Source organism: Onychomys torridus, chromosome 13 (genome assembly GCF_903995425.1).
Source record: "Onychomys torridus chromosome 13, mOncTor1.1, whole genome shotgun sequence".
In the NCBI taxonomy this organism is placed as follows: domain Eukaryota; kingdom Metazoa; phylum Chordata; class Mammalia; order Rodentia; family Cricetidae; genus Onychomys; species Onychomys torridus.
Window position 1 is genome coordinate 73,236,368 of NC_050455.1, and position 19,423 is coordinate 73,255,790.

Here is a 19,423-nt window from a genome sequence, read left to right on the forward strand (position 1 = left end):
TTTTTTGGTGTTACTACAAATACATTTTGGGAACCAGGTTGATCCTGAGGGTGGTTAAACATTGGTGAATGAGAAATGGGTAGTATGTACTCTATATTGTCCCCTAAATAGCATGCAGGGTGTAGAGTTGTATCAGTAGCTGATGGATGTGTGTTGTACATTGCTCAAAGAAGTAGTTGTCGGCGTTCCTAAGAGCAATAGAGTCCACTAGGAGAGGTCATGCGGCTACTTCCTAAAACTGGGATCTGTGGACTGTGACTGCCTGTTCCTTCAGCCCTCCTCCAGTCTGCTAGTGAGCCTCACTTGTTTTCAGGACTGACCTTCATACAAACTTGCTTTAGGAACTTTGAAAGAGTGTGTTTATTTCATCAATACTTAAAACCTGTAAATTATAAGATGCATTATTTTATGCATCACTAAAAGACAGCCAATTAAAATATAGTTTATTGGATATATGATATTAAAATGTGGGAAACCTTTGGATATAGGTACTTCTGTGCTTAACTAAAGAATAGTTAAACCTTTAAAGGATAGTTAATGCTATCTTTTGAAACTCTTTCAAAGATCAACAAAGTTGTAGGTTGTGTTGACAGATGTAGCTTACAGATAGGAAGTTATTAAAAATGTATGGATTCTACCTTCATTAGGTTTCTGTTATATTAATGAAACTGGCCACTCAATATGTCTTAGTTAAATTTACTTGTTAGCTTGACACAGCCTAAAACCATTTGAGAAGGGAATCTCAGTTGGGGATTGCCCAGATCAGATTGGCCCCTGGCATGTTTGTGAGTGATTGTCTTGACTGTTAATTGATGGAGGGGCCAGCCTATCATGGGCATCACCATTCCCTGGACATGTATGTGGTCCTGGGCCGTAGAAAGCTAGCTCAGCCTGAGCCTGTGGTGAGCCAGCAGGCAGTGTTGCTCTGTGGATTCTGCTTCTCACACTCCTCCTTAGGTTTCTGTTCTCATTGATGAGCCACAGCCTGTAATAAGCCCACTCTCCTCTAAATTGGTTTTGGTTAGAACATTGTGTTGCAGCAACAAAGTGAAACTAGAGCAACATGTTTATCATCCCTCTTTGTCCCCCTTCCGTACGTCCGTCTTGGAATGCCTCTTTGACAGGGCGGCAGTCTATAATGAGCACAAGTATTGCACTCTAAGTGCAGACTTTAGGTTTGTTTACCTAGCACACACTTGGTTTGAACCCCTTCCTCTGTCCCCTCCATTCTTTTCTCCTTCTGTCTTTACTTCCAGAGATGAAGTTTCACATTGAATAATCTTTGAAGTTTATTGATCCTTCAGAATTTTGTAGGGGACAGATAATCCACCTCATTTGGTAATTATATAACTTGAAGTTCTTACTTGTGCTTTCAGAAGGAGTCCTGGGGCCAGACTTGCCAGAGGCTCATCTGTCTGGAGGCAGTCTACCAGTCGTGACCAGCCCAACGAGAAGTCCTCCTCCATCTGTTTTCTATCCCTGGACAGGTATGCAGCCTGCTTCTCCTGGGGTGGGGGGCTTTAGGCATGGGGTTTTTTAGAGAAAATTATAGTGCAGCGTATACCAAGTTGCTATTTTGAGCTTTCTAAGAATAGGGTTATGTAGGAAGAATGTACAACACAGAGTTTGACATGAGTCATGAGCCTGTCACCATTATCCGTATTTGACTAGTTTTAGGAAACTCAACTTCTAAAGGTGACAAGTACATTGAATTTTCCTTCTATTAAATTGTTCTTCCTAATTATTCACTTCTCAGTAGATAAAGACCCATGTTTCTTCTAAAGTTGTATGAGTCTGGGATTTTTTAGATCAGATATTTGGAACTCTTTGTTACTGTGAGATCTGTACTGTGGCCATTGGAACCAAAATCTATTCAATCTTTAAAAAAATTGTGAACTGATATTTAAGATGTCTATAGATGTGTGTTATAATACCATTATGGGATACATTGACGTAATTAGCATCCCTTGGAGCCCTGCCATGTTGGTATTTTCATGGAGAGACCTTTTACCCCAGGATGCAAAGCCTGAAGACCCTGTGTATTGCAAAACTAATTCACAATTGGATGTTTAATACTGTATCATAATTAGTTCCGCCAATAGTACCATATTTTATATGTACATTTCAATGTACCGATTTTAGTATATTTTTTTACATATAGAAGTCAAAAGAGATAATTAAGGACATCAGTTATGTTTAAAACCCTTTACTCTGGGAATAGGATCTTTACATAATAATCTGATGCTGAGGGACACATGGTGAGCCTTCACATGTATTTTCTACAAGCTGATGGCCTACTGAGAGGGATTTTTTAAGTGAAAAATTATAAATTGGGGTGCATGCTGTCAAGAAAATGAGTGAATTCCATACCCCAGAATAATAAAATCAGGTGGTAGGAAAGGCTTCCTCGGGGAGGTGACTTTGAAGATGGAAAGTGAAAGTTGAGATTAAAGAGCTTGGAGAAGAATGTCCCAGAGTGGGAACCTAGGGGTACAGAGGTGGGTGGGCTTCCTGTAGGAGAGGCACTAGGTAGCTAGTGTGATGGGATAGGCACAGGCTCCCATGATTTGGGGCTGCCAGGCCCTTGGTAGAAGCTGGACTTCTAAAGTATTTTGTTTATATTCTTTGTTTCTCTGTTCCAGGAGGAGGGAGATAGTGAGACAGGCAAGTTGGGACATTTGGAGGTCTAATTGACATCATGCATATATAAAATAGATGTCATTGAGGGGTCAACAGACATTAGATGGGCATCCCAAACTGTTGGCTCCTGCAGATGTGTGAATGGAGGTACTGCTGCTAGGGATGTGGAAGAATTCCGGTGAAGTGGGGAGTACAGAAGAGAGTCCTGCTGGTGACCAGGGAGCTTGCGGAGACCCCACAGGTCCAGTGCTGGCTGCCCTGCATCACTGGGGGACCTGGGGCAAGAACAAAGATACTTGTCTAATGGGAAACCCAGAGGTACTGGGACGCTGAGAAGCAACCACAGATGGGGAGGACCTGTGAGGGGGAGGGGCTGGAAGAGTGTTAAAGAAGGAGAGGGCCAACCACTTATTGCTGTGTTGTTTTGCATTTTGTATCTATATGATAAGAAACAGAAAAGAGGAGGCGTACTGCTGCGGGCCACAGGAGTATATCATAAGAACTCAGCTGGTTATGGCAAAGTCACTACCTGGAGGGATCAGGGAATTCCTCCAGAGGAAGCCAAATTCCAAGGAGTTTTTGGTGTTACTTGGCTTGTTATATATCAGCTGTATTCTGTTATGAAAATCATGTGTGTTTTCATAGTTTTCCCAGTTGACTTTTCCCCAAGAAGGGCTAACAGTGTGGACTGATCACTCTCTGGACATACACATTCCAGGACTTTGGAGAACAGCCTCAGGAAAGGCTTTCTCTAGAATCAGATATCTCCCTAAGCCACTTTCAAGGACTAGAGGAAGCACCACCACCCAGGTGGGCGCCCAACTTCTGAGGACTAACAATAACAGCCAACGTGTAAGTCTCCTGACTTAACATAAATACCACAAGGAGACACCGCCCAGGTTGGCGCCCAACTTTCAAGGACTAACAGTGATAGCAGTCCATATACAGGTAAATTCCACAAGGGGACACCGCCTAGGTCAGGTGGACATTAAGTAATAGCTTTACACTATTTAGCTCGGACCCTCCCTTCTTATACCATGACTTCCAGGGCACTGGACGGAGAAGAGAAAAGAGAATGGAAGAACTAGATGGGTAAGAACTTGAGAGGAACAAACAGATGGGGGAGAACTAGATTGAAGGACTAGAAGAGAGTACTAGAGGAACGAGATGGGAGATGAGGAGGAGCCAGATGGGGGAGAACAAGATGAGGAAGAGCCAGAGGAGAGAGAAGGAGATGGGAGAGAAGCTGATAGGGGAAAGAACTAGATGGATGAGAACCTAGAAGGGACAGAACAAGATGAAGGAATTAAGATAGAACCTAGAGGGGACAATAGTTAAATATAGAGAGAAATCAGGCAAGAAAGGAGCTAGACATGAGAGCAGAATAGAAGCTGTGTAGACAGAAAACAAACACAGAATAAGAAAGTGTATGAACTAAGGAGTTTCTTTTAATCAAAGATTATCAGCTGGTTGTAGATTCTTCCTGGACCCTGGGAGGGGACTATCGAGGGGTTAGACCCCCATAGTCCCCGATAGCGTTGGCTTCGAGGCAGTAAGTGGAGACAAGTTGGTGTATTTTCTTTTGTTGTTTTTCTTTCCTAGAAGCTCTGCAGCCAGTTGTATTGCAGAGGTTGTGTTGCAGCTAGAGAAGGGGAAAGGTGGGGTTAGATCAGCAGATAAATATGAAGATGAGACATTTTGGTCACAGTTCAAAGGCTGATGTGATAATGGAGAAGATGGAGGCCTGAACGGATGAAGAGGGCCTGAAGGCTTTGAGGACATGAGTGGGGATCCAGTGCAAAAGTGGTTTGATAGAAGGAAGTGAGAGTTCTCTGAAGAAATGGGTTGGGTGTAAGGGTGGGAATGGTGTGTGCAAGAATATTGGGATGGATTCATTGTGTACAGTAGGGACAAAGACATGTTTGTAGCTTGGTCACTGGGTTAGTTACTTTTCTGTCCTTCTGATAGAACACATGGCAGCGTAGAAAAAAGTTTATTTTGTTGATGGCTCCAGAGAGTTAGAGGCCATGGAGCAGAATGCTGAGAGCTCACATCTTGAAAGCACAAAGTAGAGAGGGGACTGGGTGTAGGGAGGGCAAGGCCCCTCAAAGCCTGCCTCTAGGTACACACTTCCTCCAGCAAGATCACGCCTCGTCAGCCTTTCCAAATATTGTCACCAACTGGATTGGACTAAGTATTCAAATACCTAAGACTGTGGGGTACAGTTCTCATTCATACCACTACTATCACCATAGTATTGAAAATGAACACATTCAAATCTGCTGAGTTTGTTTCTTAGCGCAGACTTCTCACTTGAAGTGGAGATTCCTGTCACATATTTGGTTCTGCCCTGTCTCTCACTCACTCACTCCTTTTCTTTCTTCATCATTCCTTATCTCCATTCAAGTGACTTAGGTGAATTAATTAGAATCCAATAGAAAGTAACTCAGTGTGCGTGTAAACACTGGTTGTTCCAGCTGGGAAACAAATTCATTAAGTAGTAAGTATGAATGTATTATATGGGTCTTGTGTAGGTAACAAGGGCTACTGTGAGTTTGAGCAACGGCCATGCCATGTCTACACGACAGCATTTCACAGAAGTCCTCTGCATCCTCCTGTTCTTACACTCTTTCCCCATCTTCCAGTATGTTCCCTGAGCCTTGGCAGGGGGTGGAGCTGCTTACATAGATGTTTCTCGGTGATGGTTGAGCACTTACAGTCACTTATTCAAAGGACTTGGAACAGTGATGGGTAGATGGGATCAAGTTATATTATATGTAGATGTCAAGATACATATCTCCCCCATGTTCAATTCTGGCAGATAAGAAGGTGAAACTTAATTAATGCCTCACTTGAATGGGATTTTGTTTACTTAAATTCTTAGTTACTCCATACCTTTCTGAGATGTCTTTATGATCAACTCTAAATTTGTTTGAATTACAATAATTTTTAAAAATAGGGGCAGACTTCTATAAAACATTTAACATATGAAAGGACTGTTTTAGTTACTTCTCTATTGCTGTGGTGAAACACCATGACCAAAAGGAACTTGAGGAGAGGGTTGATCTGGTGTACATGTCTGGAATCTTAGTCCATTGTGGGAAGTCAAGGCAGGAACTGAGACTGGGCTGGAACCCGAGACAGAAACTGATGCAGAGGCCATGGGGGGATGCAGGATGATGGGGTGTGGGAGAATGGGGGTGGGCGTGGTGCTTCCTGGGTTGCTCTCTGGGCTGCTCAGCTTGCTTTCTTATAGAGTCCAGGACCACAGGTCCAGGGATGGTATCACCCACAGTTGAGGTCTCAGCCCATCATCAGAATGGGCTGGGACCTCCCCCATCAATCACCAATTAAGAAAATGCCTTAGAGGCCTGCCGACAGCCCTGTGTTACTGAAGCATCAGTTCAGGTTCCCTTCTCTCAGATGATCCGCTTGTGTCAAGCAGACATAAAACTAGCCAGCACAATGCCCAAACCTCCCCAGTTTTGTGTCTAACATGCTGATTCTGAATGTAAGAGATTTTGGCGGCGGGGGGGGGGGGGGGATTTAACTGAGGTGAGGTTGCCTGTTCTTGCAGAAGCCTTGAGCAGTGGGTACATTCACATGGTGACATGTATCAAGTACGTGTGGAACTAGTTGGCTTTCTCTAAGGTTCCACATGATTCTTTCTTAGTATTTTCAGAGTCTTAGGACTAATATTTCCCTATGAATGTTTGATCATTGAATTCTATTAATAAATAAAATTTTTTCAGTTACTAAAATCTCAAGTAGAGACTGACCAAGCCATTTTAAGTTGGCCCCAAACTGTTTTCTTTAGTCCTTTATCCCTACATTTTCTTTCTCCCATCTCAGCCAAATGCTGATACAGGTGCTTGGAGGCCCATTCCTGATTTGTTCATGCTGCCCAATTCTTGTGGTGTGTGTAGAATTCTGCAACTATGGAAGTAGAAGGAATCTTGATAATACATTATAACATGATTCATTTAGACATGAAGCCCTTCAGAAGACACTATGAGGCCTGAAGTTTTCTTCAACTAGAAAAGAAGCAGTCAGTGTCCCTCTGTAGGACATTTAGCAGGCTGGTGAATGGGAACCTGAAATGTAGGTTAGGTATGAACACAGTTCATGTTTCCATTTCTAGAAGCATTATTCATGGTGAGAGTGTGTTCCCATCCTCCATTTCCTGCTTTGCAGCAGAGAATAATATACATTCATGATGGAATCATTGAAGTACTGCCTGTTGATTCAGATGTGCAGATGTGGTTGACATACTGAAAAAGTCAGTTCTCTGTGTCTTATAATCTCTAAATTGGTCTGTGCAATGAGAATGGTAATAATCAGAAAATTACAATCAAGAAATTAATTGAGGGTGAGAGAACAGTTTGCTTATTAAAGAGATGAATATGTTTGTCGCCCTCTCTTTAGAGATGCATAGCCAGTTGTATTCTGAGTAATTTGTAGACTCAGTATTGGTTAACTTGTTTTAATTTTCCCCCTCCTTTCTCAGAATGCCCTCTGAAATCTTGCTGACTATATTTTCCTACTTGGATGCTGTGAGCTTGCTGTGCATTGGATGTGTGAGCAGACGCTTCTATCATTTGGCCAGTGACAAGTAAGGAGAATACTGTCTGTCTGTTGTATGTGATCATAGAAATCGTGAAAATTAGTAGGCATTTTAGCCATTTCCTGAAAGTTAAGAGAATTAGTTTTATTACTTATTAGACAGTGATGTGTCTAATGTTATATGTAGTTATGTACTTTCAAACATTTGCATTTATGAGTGTAAGATCTGGAATATTCTTTGCATATACTGAAGATTGCATCTGTAGAATAAAATTTTGATCTGTGATTAGGGGTCCCCAACGTGATAGACTCATTCATTCAAAGAACTTTTTACCTGGTCTTGGGCAGATGGTGTGCTCTCTACTGGTGGTCATGCAGATCATAGAGAAAAAGTGGGAGGGGCCCTGTTAAATTGACTTAGCTCTTCCTTTCAAATCTGCCAATATATTTGATATATGGAAGAGTGAGAGAGGGGAGGAGAGAGACCCAGCATGTGAAGGCCTTACTGTGGGAATCAGAGAGGCCCATCAGTTAGGCTCTCAGGCATCTATGAGTACATTGCTTCTATTTTTCTTTGTGAGCTTGGCCTGCACCTAGAATTTCACCTGTGTAGAGAGAGTTGGAGTCCTCCTAATATCTACTGAGCATTTTGTGCCCACTTCTTGGCTTTTTAGGGCTCTCAATCTTTATCAAAGACCATGATAATATTGATTTCTATGTAGAACCTGCTGATTGTTAGGAAAAACATCAAGATAAAGAATCCAGGTTGGTTTGATTAAGGGTGTGGAGAATGACAGATAGGCTGCAGTATTTTATATTCTTGGAGCATGGTAGATAGGGAACATTCTCTATAGTGTATTCTCAGGCGCTAGTCCATGAAAGACAGTTTCACAATCAGCTGGGAAAACATAAAACTTTGGATTCCAACTCTGCATTTGTGAAGATTATAATTTAGTGCTTTGCAAGATTGTAATTTGGTGGTCTGGAATCCATATTTTTACAGTTTCTTCAGGTCATCAGAATGAATAATCTAGTTCTGAAATGACTGGTCCAATATGTCTTTGATGTTCTTGTGTTTGCCCTTTAAGTGAGGAACCTGTAGTAAATCCTCTCATCTCATTAAGGCTGTCCTCCACTGTTTTCACACTCCAAAGGGAACAAGCTTTAATTGGGAAGGGAGGTTCTTGTCTCCTAACTTTAAAAGGTGCAAGTAATTCTTATGTTTTATCTACATCAACTAGTAGATAACATTTGGCAATAATTCTGGAATGAATAGATAATTTTTGAGTCATTAAAAATGTGTGTATATTCATGTGTATATGCACATTTGATTGTACCAGTCTAGGCTGCAGTTATACAGCCTGTGTATCATCTGTACAATAGGGATAAAAACAGTAGCTACCTCATGTGTTTATTGGGAGGACTAAATGAGTTAATGTATGTGAATTGCTTAAATAACAGTTGACATGTGTGCTCAGGAAAATTTAACTGTTGCTATATTTTAATGACTTTCACTATTTTACCTTTTTGAAATAAGGGCATGCACATTGTTAAAAACTTAAAGATAGGAAGCAAAATGAATGTATGTAGCATGAATTGCTAAATGGTTTTATTAATAAAAAGCCTGAGCCAGATATTGGGGGTGAAAACTGAGAGATCAGAGGAATAGAACAAGCCACAGCCAACCTCGCCAACTCCTCAGCTGATCCTGTGTCCATGAATCATTAGACTGAAAGCCTCTGAGTCCTCACCCCTGAGGGTCTCATTTGAACTGCTGCTAAAAGCCTGGTGCTCAAGCCTTATATATCTTCCTGCTTTCTGCGTTTACTTCCTGGAATTAAAGGCCTGTGTCCTTCCCAAGCAAAGACATGAGATCAGTGTGGCCTTGAGCTCATAGAGCTCCAGATGGACCTCTGCCTCCCGAGTGATAGGATTAAGGGTGTGTGCTACCACTGTGTGGCCTCGATGTCTAATCTAGTGGCTGTTCTGTTCTCTGATCCCCAGATGAGTTTTATTTGCTAGAACACAAATAAAATGTCACCACAAATGTATAATGGTATTTACTTATTATTTTGTATTTGTGTACAGTGCTGATTTTTGTATGATTGAACTCCTACTTAGTTATCTTGCAGAAAGACAGTATTTGGATGATCCCAAATAACATGGAATTCTTAAATTTAAACCTGACTCGGGAAACAGGCTTTTCTCTTTTTTATGTGCTTTTGGGTATAGTGGGTCTAAAACATTTCATTTCAGACTGTGGTCCACTGTACACATGAAGACATGTAAATTATTGATGGAATTAGCCTATTTGAAAATTAAAAGTTATTGTGTATCTCTAATGTGATATGTTGCTGTTATGAGTACTTTACAGTGTCTCCAAATTGCTTATTTTATCCCTTTCTTCCAGTTTTATTTGGCTTAAGATCTACTCAGCTGCATTTTCATCAAAAAGATCACACTGGAAAGTTAATAAAGTGGAAGAGACAGCCACATCTGTGAGTGTACTGTCAGTTGAGGATAGAGAAGTTGGGTACTGGAAGAAAGAATATATTACAAAGCAGATCTCATCTGTGAAAGCAGCACTAGCCCACATTCTCAAACCTGTCAACTCCTACACAGGTCTTCCAGTGAAAACCAAAGAGGCCCTCAGGTGTGTAGGCTACTCTTGGACACTCCAGTGGCTCCTGGACAGACCCATGGAACCTTGCCATTTCTAACCGGATGTTGTCATTTCCAGATATACCGTGGATGTGCAGGCGTTTTACTTAGTTGCAGGCCTCAGGTTGGAAACTAGGGTCTTACATATGCTAGGGAAATGGATCCCATGAGCTACACTCCTAGACTAGACGAGCAGTTAATATTAGATAGGACTATCTCTGATAGTTTTCTCTTGTGTGTGTTTTTGTATCTGTAAAGTGTACAATATTTTGATACTGGCTCACGTTTTTATAAACAGCAGAAACAGCCTCATGATATGGAGTAGAGCTAGAGTGTTGAAGGTGCCCTTCCATTGTCTGAACTGCCAGTCATGGAACATCATAAATACTCAGGGAGTATTTGTTGGGAGGAGAAAAAGGTTCAGAAGGTGCTGTGGGTGAAATGGAAATATGTCAGCAGTGTGCCAAGGATGTTGAATTTTGTCTTTTAAAGAAGTAGGTATCATGGAAATGACATATGAAGTGTGGGTGTTGATCTAGAGTGCTTTCTGTGAAAGCATTTTGAGCTTTCTTTTCTTTCTCTAGACTATCTGGCCTAGGTTGGGCAATTATATTAAGAGAGAAAAGTGGAAAGGAACACATCATGCAACATGTTGATCTTTCCTTAAATGATACGTCTGTCACTGTTGTGTGGCATGGCAAAAATTGGCCGTGTCTAGCCACATTGTCCACCCTGGATTTGTGTGGTGTGACGCCAGTTTTTATGGACCGGTATAAAACCCCTGACCCAAATGGGTAAGTACTAATTCAGTAGCACATTGCCAAGGACTTCTGGACCTGGGTATTAATTGGCATTCCTTGTAATTCAAAAATACCACCAGTGTATTTTAATTTGATTGTATCTCAAAGACGTTCCTGTCATTCTGCATTGCTATGGAACAGAAGATACTGGGCTTGTCACATTTAGGTCTAAATATAAATTTTTTTTAATATTTTAACAGTAAAAAAATGAGTCCAGTTTTAAAAGTTTATTAGATGATGTGTGGCATTTCTATATTCTTACTTTTAACAAATGATGTAAATTTGCATATTCTTCAATTATTATATGCTGATTTTAGTTTAAATACTTTATGAATACAATTATCAATTATTTTGTGTGATTTTTCTCTTGAATTTACTAGATGTGTGACCATGTGCACCTGGTTCTGCCTCCATCTTCTCACCTGTAAATTGGTAGGATGCTGATGGCTGTTAGGGTGAAGATCAAGAGACTGAGTTGTGAAATCTCTAGGTCAGATGAGTGTTCCCTCCAGAACACTCATCCTCCCGTTAAATGCTTTTCCCTGAGTCCACACACACTAAAACACTCACATCTGCTTCTCCCAGCAAATCCCACATCATCAGTGACCATTGTCTTGGAAAAGCTGGACCGTGGCAGGCGTAGATCCTTAGGTCCCAAGCAGGCTAACAGTGTTTCTATCAACCTGTTGCACTGTGGTAGTGTCTCCTTCTCCACAACTGTATGCTGCTGTCTGTCCTGCTCCTCCCTGTGTTGCTGTCTTTGACTCTTAGCAGCATTTTCCACACTGATTTTTCTCACCGGCTTTGCTTACTGCGGTTGTCATGGGTCCCTCGTGTCTCCGTCCCTATGAAGGGACGCTGTTACTTCATGGTCTCCCTGCCATGGGCTTGCTGTTGGCTCCTCTGTGTGCCAGCCCTTTGGCTGCTTAGTGGTTATACTCAGGCCTCTCATTGCTGCCCATGCTTGCTGTGTTCTGAGAGCATTATCAGTGTAAAAACATGGATTATTTTCCCCAATATATTAGTAGATATGTTTTGACAACACAGTTACTTTTTTAAGTGATATTTTTATTTGGATAAGTCTGAAATTTGTATGATGAACTTCCAAGTTTTTCTAATATAGTAGGTAAGTTGTATACATTCTGAAATTATATTTGGGGTAGGAATACACAAAATTCACTGTTTGGATAGGATGATGATGTGTTACTTGGTGTATCATGGATTATTGTTTATAGGTACTGGTACAAGTTAGTTAATATTAATTAAAACAACTTGTAAGACTATGGGTTTAAAGTTCACATGTTATGTTGAATTGTAGAACTCACTTAAAAGTATATATGTTCTCAGAAATTGCCATCAAGATCAGATACTGGTTACTACATGGTAATGAATGCAGGAATTCACTGGGGGAAGTTAATCTAACATAACTGATTTTCATTTAAACTCTATGGGCCACCTTGATCGGCAGTGGTAAGCAGAGCTGAAAGTGTGTTTCAAGAATTTGTTTTGATGGGCCTCTTGGGCCTCTCTGCAGTTTGTATAGGCCAGTGCTTTCATCACGAGGGATGATCCTTGCCTGTGTCTTTGTGGCCAGGAGGGACCTATACTTACGCTAGTATTTGTTTCTTCAATGAAATTTTTCTGGGAATATCAAAAGTGCTTGAGGTGTTATTGCAATAATTTCCCTGCAGCTTAGACCTTTCTAGATGGACTCTCAGCTGTCATTCTTGTTAGTGTTCCCCTCTCAGTCCATGCAGTCCTATGCCCTCCAGGTTTGTGAGAATGAGTGTATAATGTTTTCAGAGGCCTCAGTGGCTATGGCCGTGGCTTGAAAGCTAAGGTGAATGAGGACTTAGTTTGTCCCCAGAGTCTGTTTAATATTCCCATAGCCGTACTTGAGCGTGTTTCCAAGCTTTGGTATATTGAAGATGAAGGGAAGAGGCTTTCTGCTGTCTCCACCTCACTGCCTCTTTCTGTCCTGTCTTGATAGCAGCAGCAATTGCCAGCTGTTGAGCATCTGTTAGAGCTCCTGTGCTGTCATGGGATTTTGTCTTTGGACTTTCTGGCTTTCCCTCTGAGCAGGTGTCTCACATGTTGGGACCCAGTCTGTGATGTTGTAAAGACACTGTCAGCTGGAGCTAAGGTTTCCCCTGGAGTTTTCTTGAATTTGTATTTAAGTCACTGGTCCTGCCTTCCTCATCCTCCAGGCATGTTCTTCATGTGTCTACTTTTAGTTAATATGTCACAAATCTCACCAACCAGCTCTGCTATCTAGTTATTGTTCTCAGCATAAAAATCCCTTAGGAACACAGTGCTAGAATCCTGCCACATGAGAGCTGCAGATTGGTTCTGTTGCCCTACAGCCCTCCTCTGCTTTGAAACAGTGCCACAGGTGACCCTGCTTTGTTTTACTCAGTATCTGCATGTTTATCACTGGTTGTCTTGAGTACTAGTTCCTGGAAGTAAATTCCAGATGCAGTGTCCCAGTATGGTGGGGCCTTTTCCTAATGCTCTGGCTCTGCTGATTATCCATTGCGATCTCAGCTCTTTTCTAATTTCCTGAGCCATATGTTGTTGTCTGCCATGCATTATACTTGTCGATAGTATTCCCTCTTAATGTGGAACACAGTGAAGGCATCTCCTACACATCTGAGTATTTGCTCTTGAGCACTAAGACTGAGAGTAGTTCTGTGTGGCTCTCTCATGAAAACAGTCATGATTCCAGCTTAAATTTATTTTCTAATATTTCAGTTTTCACTGTTTCTCAGCTCTGCCTTACAAAAACTTTGGAAAAAAGGCACATCTGCTCTCAGAGGAAGAGCGAGAGGGAGGGGAAGAAAAACGTAGTAGGGTAAGAAACTTGGTGTATTTGCCTCTCAGTTGTACAAGGCTCCATAATTATGTCACTTGGTTTGAGCATGTTAGTGTGTATAAATTGCTCTTCAAAAGCATTTTTAGTTACCCTAATGAGACTTGACAACAAGACATATTGGAAAGTTCACATCTCTCTCTCTTCTCTTGGCATGGTATTCCAAGACCACGATGGCTGTCTTTAATTGCAAAGTATGATCTGAGTCATTTAAGCAAGTCTACCATGGTTGGCTGTGACAGACTTGTCCGGATATTCTGTCTAAATCCTGGCCTCCTGGTGGGGCTGTGGCAGGTAAGATGGCGTTCATGAACAGACTGTCGTTCCCCTCCACAGTCCCGTGTTTACACACTGTTATATATGTAAGATGGAGTTCACACACGGACTGTTATTCCCCTCCACAGTCCCGTGTTTGCACACTGTTATATATGTAAGATGGAGTTTACACACGGACTGTTGTTCCCCTCCACAGTCCTGTGTTTGCACACTGTTATATATGTAAGATGGAGTTCACACACGGACTGTCATTCCCCTCCACAGTCCCGTGTTTGCACACTGTTATATATGTAAGATGGAGTTTACACACTGTCGTTCCCCTCCACAGTCCCATGTTTACACACCGTTATATATGTAAGATGGAGTTTACACACGGACTGTTGTTCCCCTCCACAGTCCTGTGTTTGCACACTGTTATATATGTAAGATGGAATTTACACACGGACTGTCGTTCCCCTCCACAGTCCTGTGTTTGCACACTGTTATATATGTAAGATGGAGTTCACACATGGACTGTCGTTCCCCTCCACAGTCCCGTGTTTGCACACTGTTATATATGTAAGATGGAGTTTACACACAGACTGTCATTCCCCTCCACAGTCCCATGTTTGCACACTGTTATATATGTAAGATGGAGTTCACACACAGACTGTTGTTCCCCTCCACAGTCCCATGTTTGCACACTGATACATGAGACAGAATGTAGACTTGGAAGCATTCTGTGCTGATCTGGATGACGGCACCTCTCTGCCTTCCTGTTTCTACTGACAGTTAGTTCTTTAATATCAGGGCACTTCCCCACTTCTCCCAGTAAGTCTATGTTCCACTCTCCTTTCAAGTCTTTCTTTGCTGAACTTTCTGTTAGTACATGCCCAACATGGAGGTTTCTAAGAATCTTTCTGATTTGTGAATGTGACGTGGGACATACTCTGCCCTTCAGTGTCAAGTATCTAAGAAGTTACTCCTTTGATCTATGTGTTTCTGTTTCACTAGGCCAGGCTGAGTTCTGATCCTTCTGGGTGTTTGCAGGTGGGTGTTGGTGAAATTATTAAGGCCACTCCACATAGTTAAAAGGGAGGTTTATTTTGTGTGGTAACTTACAAGTGAAGGGATAGGTAGATTGCAGGGTCTGGGAAAGGTATGGCACAGTCCGGCGGTGTTCTCTGGAGAACTCTGCTCGGTCTACCTCCAGTGTCCAGGGTCCAGGCATCAAGAGATCCTTCTCATTTGGATCCTGGGTCTTCAGCATCCTCTCTTGGCCCCGCCTTGTAGGCGTGACCATTACCGAAGCCTCAGTGGGGGTTAGAACTTCCAGGCCAGTGTTGGAATGGCTACCCACTACAGGTGGGTAGGACAATTAGTGTCTCTCCCTTGGAAGCTTGCATAGTATTTTCTGGTACTACAGAAGCTAGACCACAGGAAAGGACTTTTAGGTCAGATCCAGCTTGATCTGAGTCAGTCTGAAGCCTGTATCCTGAGTGTTCAGGATATTCAGCAATAGGGGTTTACCTTCAACCTCTGAGAGGCAACTAAGGCAACAGAAATAGTCTATATTCTTTTGGGAGTCACTTATATTACCCTGACCAGCAGTTCAAAAGAAGGGTTCTCATAGGGTTATATTCTACAGTCACTTGGTGGATTTCAGGATAGTGTGGTGCACCTCTGTGCATCCACATTTGTTTAGTTTTGCAGGGTAGTGTGGTGCACCTCTGTGCATCCACATTTGTTTAGTTTTGCAGGGTAGTGTGGTGCACCTCTGTGCATCCACATTTGTTTAGTTTTGCAGAGTAGTGTGGTGCACCTCTGTACATCCACATTTGTTTAGTTTTGCAGGGTAGTGTGGTGCACCTCTGTGCATCCACATTTGTTTAGTTTTGCAGGGTAGTGTTGTGCACCTCTGTGCTTCTACATTTGTTTAGTTTTGTGGCTTTGGCTCTTGGCTCTTTTATGAGAGCAGTTCACAGATTGGTTGAGAGTAGCAGTGTATCTCTGTACAGTGACGGGACAGAGTCAAGTGTTCAGTTTTCTGTAACATCGTCCTCTTGTCCTTCTTACCAGCTGACCGTCACAGTCATTGTTTCTGTCCTTTTGACTCTGTGTGTGTGTGTGATTTGAGGATGAAGCAGCAAGGGGTGTACTGTGCATTTTATGACTTAAACTTATGGGTCCTTTTTGGTCTGTTTGATCTGGTTAGAGAGTGGCATTTTCAGGTGTATTGTTCAGGAATAGCTGTAGCAGTAAACATCAGTTCCTCTACAACCACATTTTCTGCCATTTAACCCAGTGGGCAAGTGAAGAAGTGAAATTAGTCATTTCTACTGCATTTGCCAAACAAAACAATTATTGGCAAAAGAAACATTCTAGCTTTATTTCTGTTGTAGTGATAAACAACAAGTAACTTGGGTGAGGTAAGGGTTTATTTTATCTTATATTACCAGGTCACAACCCATCACTGAGGGAAATCAGGGCAGGAAGGCATGTCAGGTACTAGGTGGCAGGAACTATAGAGGAAGGCTGCTTCCTTGCTCTCTGGCCTCTGTTCATCCAGCTGTCGTAGATAGTCCAGAGCCTCATGCCTGGATGCTGGGCCCTCCTACATCAATTAGCAATCAAGAAAATGTCCCACAGACAGGCCCACAGGCCAGTCAGATCCAAGCAGTCTCTCACCTGGGAGTCTTGGCTAATTCTTTGGTGTATCAAGTTGACAGCTGAAGCAAACTAACTAGGAGAAACATTATCCAGTAAAGCTCAGTGTTGTCTTTATCTTTGAAAAGAGTTTGAAATAGCCTGAAATCATCTCTCTCTCTCTCTCTCTCTCTCTCTCTCTCTCTCTCTCTCTCACACACACACACACACACACACATATTTGTATATGTATATATGTATGCATATATATGGTTATATGCATATTATGTATTTATGTATACATATAAATAACATGGAAATCATTGTATAGAATAGAGCATTTTGCTGTTTCACAAATGCAGGATATTAATTCTTTTGGGACTACATGTTCTGCATATTGAGTGAATCACGATCCAGCTCTCATTATTGTATACAAGTCTTACGGTAACAGTTTACTAGCAATAATAATATATGTATCTTCAAGATGATAAGCTCTGATTTTCACAGTAACTTGTGAAATTAAAATACTTCTATTGAAAACTATGTTCTTTTAAATTAACTTTTCAGAAGGAGGATGGACTGGCTTTTATCATGGCAAATCTTCATTTTCATCGCCTTGTGGAGAGAAGCACATTAGGCTCAGCCACTCTGTATGTATCTGTATGTGGGTGAATTGGATTTATGTGTGGTCAGGATAGAAGTCAGGTCTGTCTTAATAGTCTAACAAGAGCTATGAAAGTAGACACAAGACAGCAGACATGACTGACCTCTTAGCTATTGCTAACATAATTGTATTATTTATGAATATGTATCTGCTTGATTTATTCTAGTTTAGACTTTATACCTGCTAGAGTATTACTTATAGAGGCAGGTGTACTTTGTTTTGATAGCATGCTACCATTCTCCCTCAAGTTCTCTTACTTAATGTGAAGTTTGGGACTTTGAAAATGTAGACCTTTGACCCTCTGGTTGACTCTGTTCCACTTTTGTGGGTGTCTTCTAATATCTCAGCTTATTGTTAGATGGGGAGTGTTTTTTTCTGTCTCCGTGCAGCTTTCCCCCAGGTCTCTCCCTTACTCACTCTTTTAATATCTGTAAAGCTCTTGAATGCTTTTGAGTATGTTGCCTTCCATGGTGAGGTTTTTCTTACTGAAATAATTGGTTGGTTTTAGCTTGAGTGTTTGCCTGATTCCCTGACCTTAGGTCTGTGTTGGTGAACCTTCTGCTGGGTGCCTCTGTCTTTGTCCTCCGAGAGCACAGAGGGCAGAGTGGCCTTCGTACAACTACTGTTGTAGGGTGGGTCTCAGTCACATTCACCGTGGTGATCTGAATGCTGCCTGTGGAACTCTATATTGGTGCTGACTTTTGTAGAAGTTGGAGAGAACAACATAGATCACTTCTTTTGAGTTCACAGTATGAGGATTATTAGGGTTCCTGTATAGTGTGTCATTGGTGGGAGGTAGTGAATTGAATAGATAATAATTTTTAGGAGTATTTTCCAACTAAGTATTTAGTCTGTGATGTTGACAGATTGTCTGTTTTGATGTTGCTTTTCAGCCCCTATGTGTTGCCTCCTCATAGCCCCTTTGTGGATGACAGCCCCGAGTACGGACTGCAAGGCTATCAGCTCCACATTGACATGCATGGCGGTGGGATTTTCTACCTATGTAGTACATTTCGCAACCTCTTCTCCAGGAAAGGTGAAATTAAGCTAACATTCGTTTCTGAAATTGGTGGGTTGTAGAGAAGAGAAACTGCTCTGTATCCACGTTAGGAACCTGTCCTAGCTGGTCCTTTATCGTCTGCCAGTGCCTGTGCTCCCCAGTGTTCTCTTTGCATAGACAGGACTTGGGAAATACTGCAGCAGCACAGTCGCTCTGGCTCTGGCTGTCTCCGCCACTTTCTCCTGAGAGGAGGCTTGCCTCCTCTTTCCTGTCTTTCTTACTTCCAAATCTTCCCTCTCCCAGGAATTTGGAAAATGTCACAGGGTGACTGTTATGGCCTTACAGAGTGAGACTAAAAAGAAGCCAGTTTTTCTCATATTTGCACAATCTCAGTGTTTGCTATTTGCCACACTTTCCAAAACTAAGGGAAGGGCTGGAGGGAACTCAAGCTCAGAATGAATACCCTTTTCTGATCCACCTGCTTGTTCCCTTTTGGGATTGTTTATGAATTCTTAAACTTGAAGTGTAGATCTGCTTGGGTTCAAGTTTAATATTTTTGGTGAGTGTATTTTATAGAGGAAAATGGAACTTCATACTATGTCAGGCTGCCCTATCAGTAATGCTGAATTTCATCATTTGGTTAAGAGTACTTTGTGTTTCCTCACTGTGAAGGCATTCTTTTTCAAACATAATTACCCTAATTCTCTTCCACCTGGTGAACTGCCATCCACTAATAACCCTTGTTCAAATCAGATTTTTTTTGTTTGACTTTAGAAAAATGTTGACTTTTAAAAGTTATGGTGTTAGTTTTAGATTTGTTGGCCAGGCTTTTCTGTAAAGCATGTTCTCTTACTACTGTGAGCCACAGAAGCAGGTAAGAACCCAGTTCTTTCCCTTCAGCTACTGCTGGTCAGTTAAGAAATACCCTTTATGGTAGACTAAAACTATTCATGTTTAGTGTGATACTGGACTTTTGAATTTTTGTTTACTTAATATCCTATAACTAGCTATAGCTAGTCTTCCTTTCGAAGCTAAAATTGCCATCAGGAATCTGTATCAGCTGGTGATCTGTGCCTTTCATATCCCCTGCATTAGTCTGCAAGCCACCCTTGCCTTTTGGGCTCAGGGAGATTCTTGTACTTGTTGGCATTTACTTTTTATTAAATTTGTTCTTTCACTATTTCATGCATGGATATAATGTATTGTGATTGCTCCCCCCATTACCCTCTGATCCTCGTTGTCCACCCCTCTAAATTTCTTTCCTACCTTCATGTCCTTTCCTTTTGTTTTGTCATCTACCGAGTTTAATAGGGGCTATTAATCAC

General features: G+C 41.6%; 1 protein-coding gene across 5 annotated transcripts in view; it reads left to right on the forward strand.

Moving 5' to 3' along the window:
- Fbxo15 (F-box protein 15) overlaps positions 1–19,423 on the forward strand; it is a 56,827-nt gene that overhangs the window by 5,883 nt on the left and 31,521 nt on the right. For 2 of the 5 annotated variants that reach the window (XM_036204320.1, XM_036204323.1), the window contains exons 2-10: positions 1,377–1,487; positions 7,148–7,252; positions 9,614–9,856; positions 10,449–10,658; positions 11,045–11,096; positions 13,433–13,515; positions 13,701–13,827; positions 17,002–17,084; positions 17,992–18,134. In XM_036204320.1, the coding sequence (XP_036060213.1) occupies positions 1,377–1,487; positions 7,148–7,252; positions 9,614–9,856; positions 10,449–10,658; positions 11,045–11,096; positions 13,433–13,515; positions 13,701–13,827; positions 17,002–17,084; positions 17,992–18,134 (1,157 nt within the window). The remainder of the gene's footprint in view (positions 1–1,376; positions 1,488–7,147; positions 7,253–9,613; positions 9,857–10,448; positions 10,659–11,044; positions 11,097–13,432; positions 13,516–13,700; positions 13,828–17,001; positions 17,085–17,991; positions 18,135–19,423) is intronic. The other 3 variants (XM_036204321.1, XM_036204325.1, XM_036204324.1) reach the window with 3 other exon arrangements.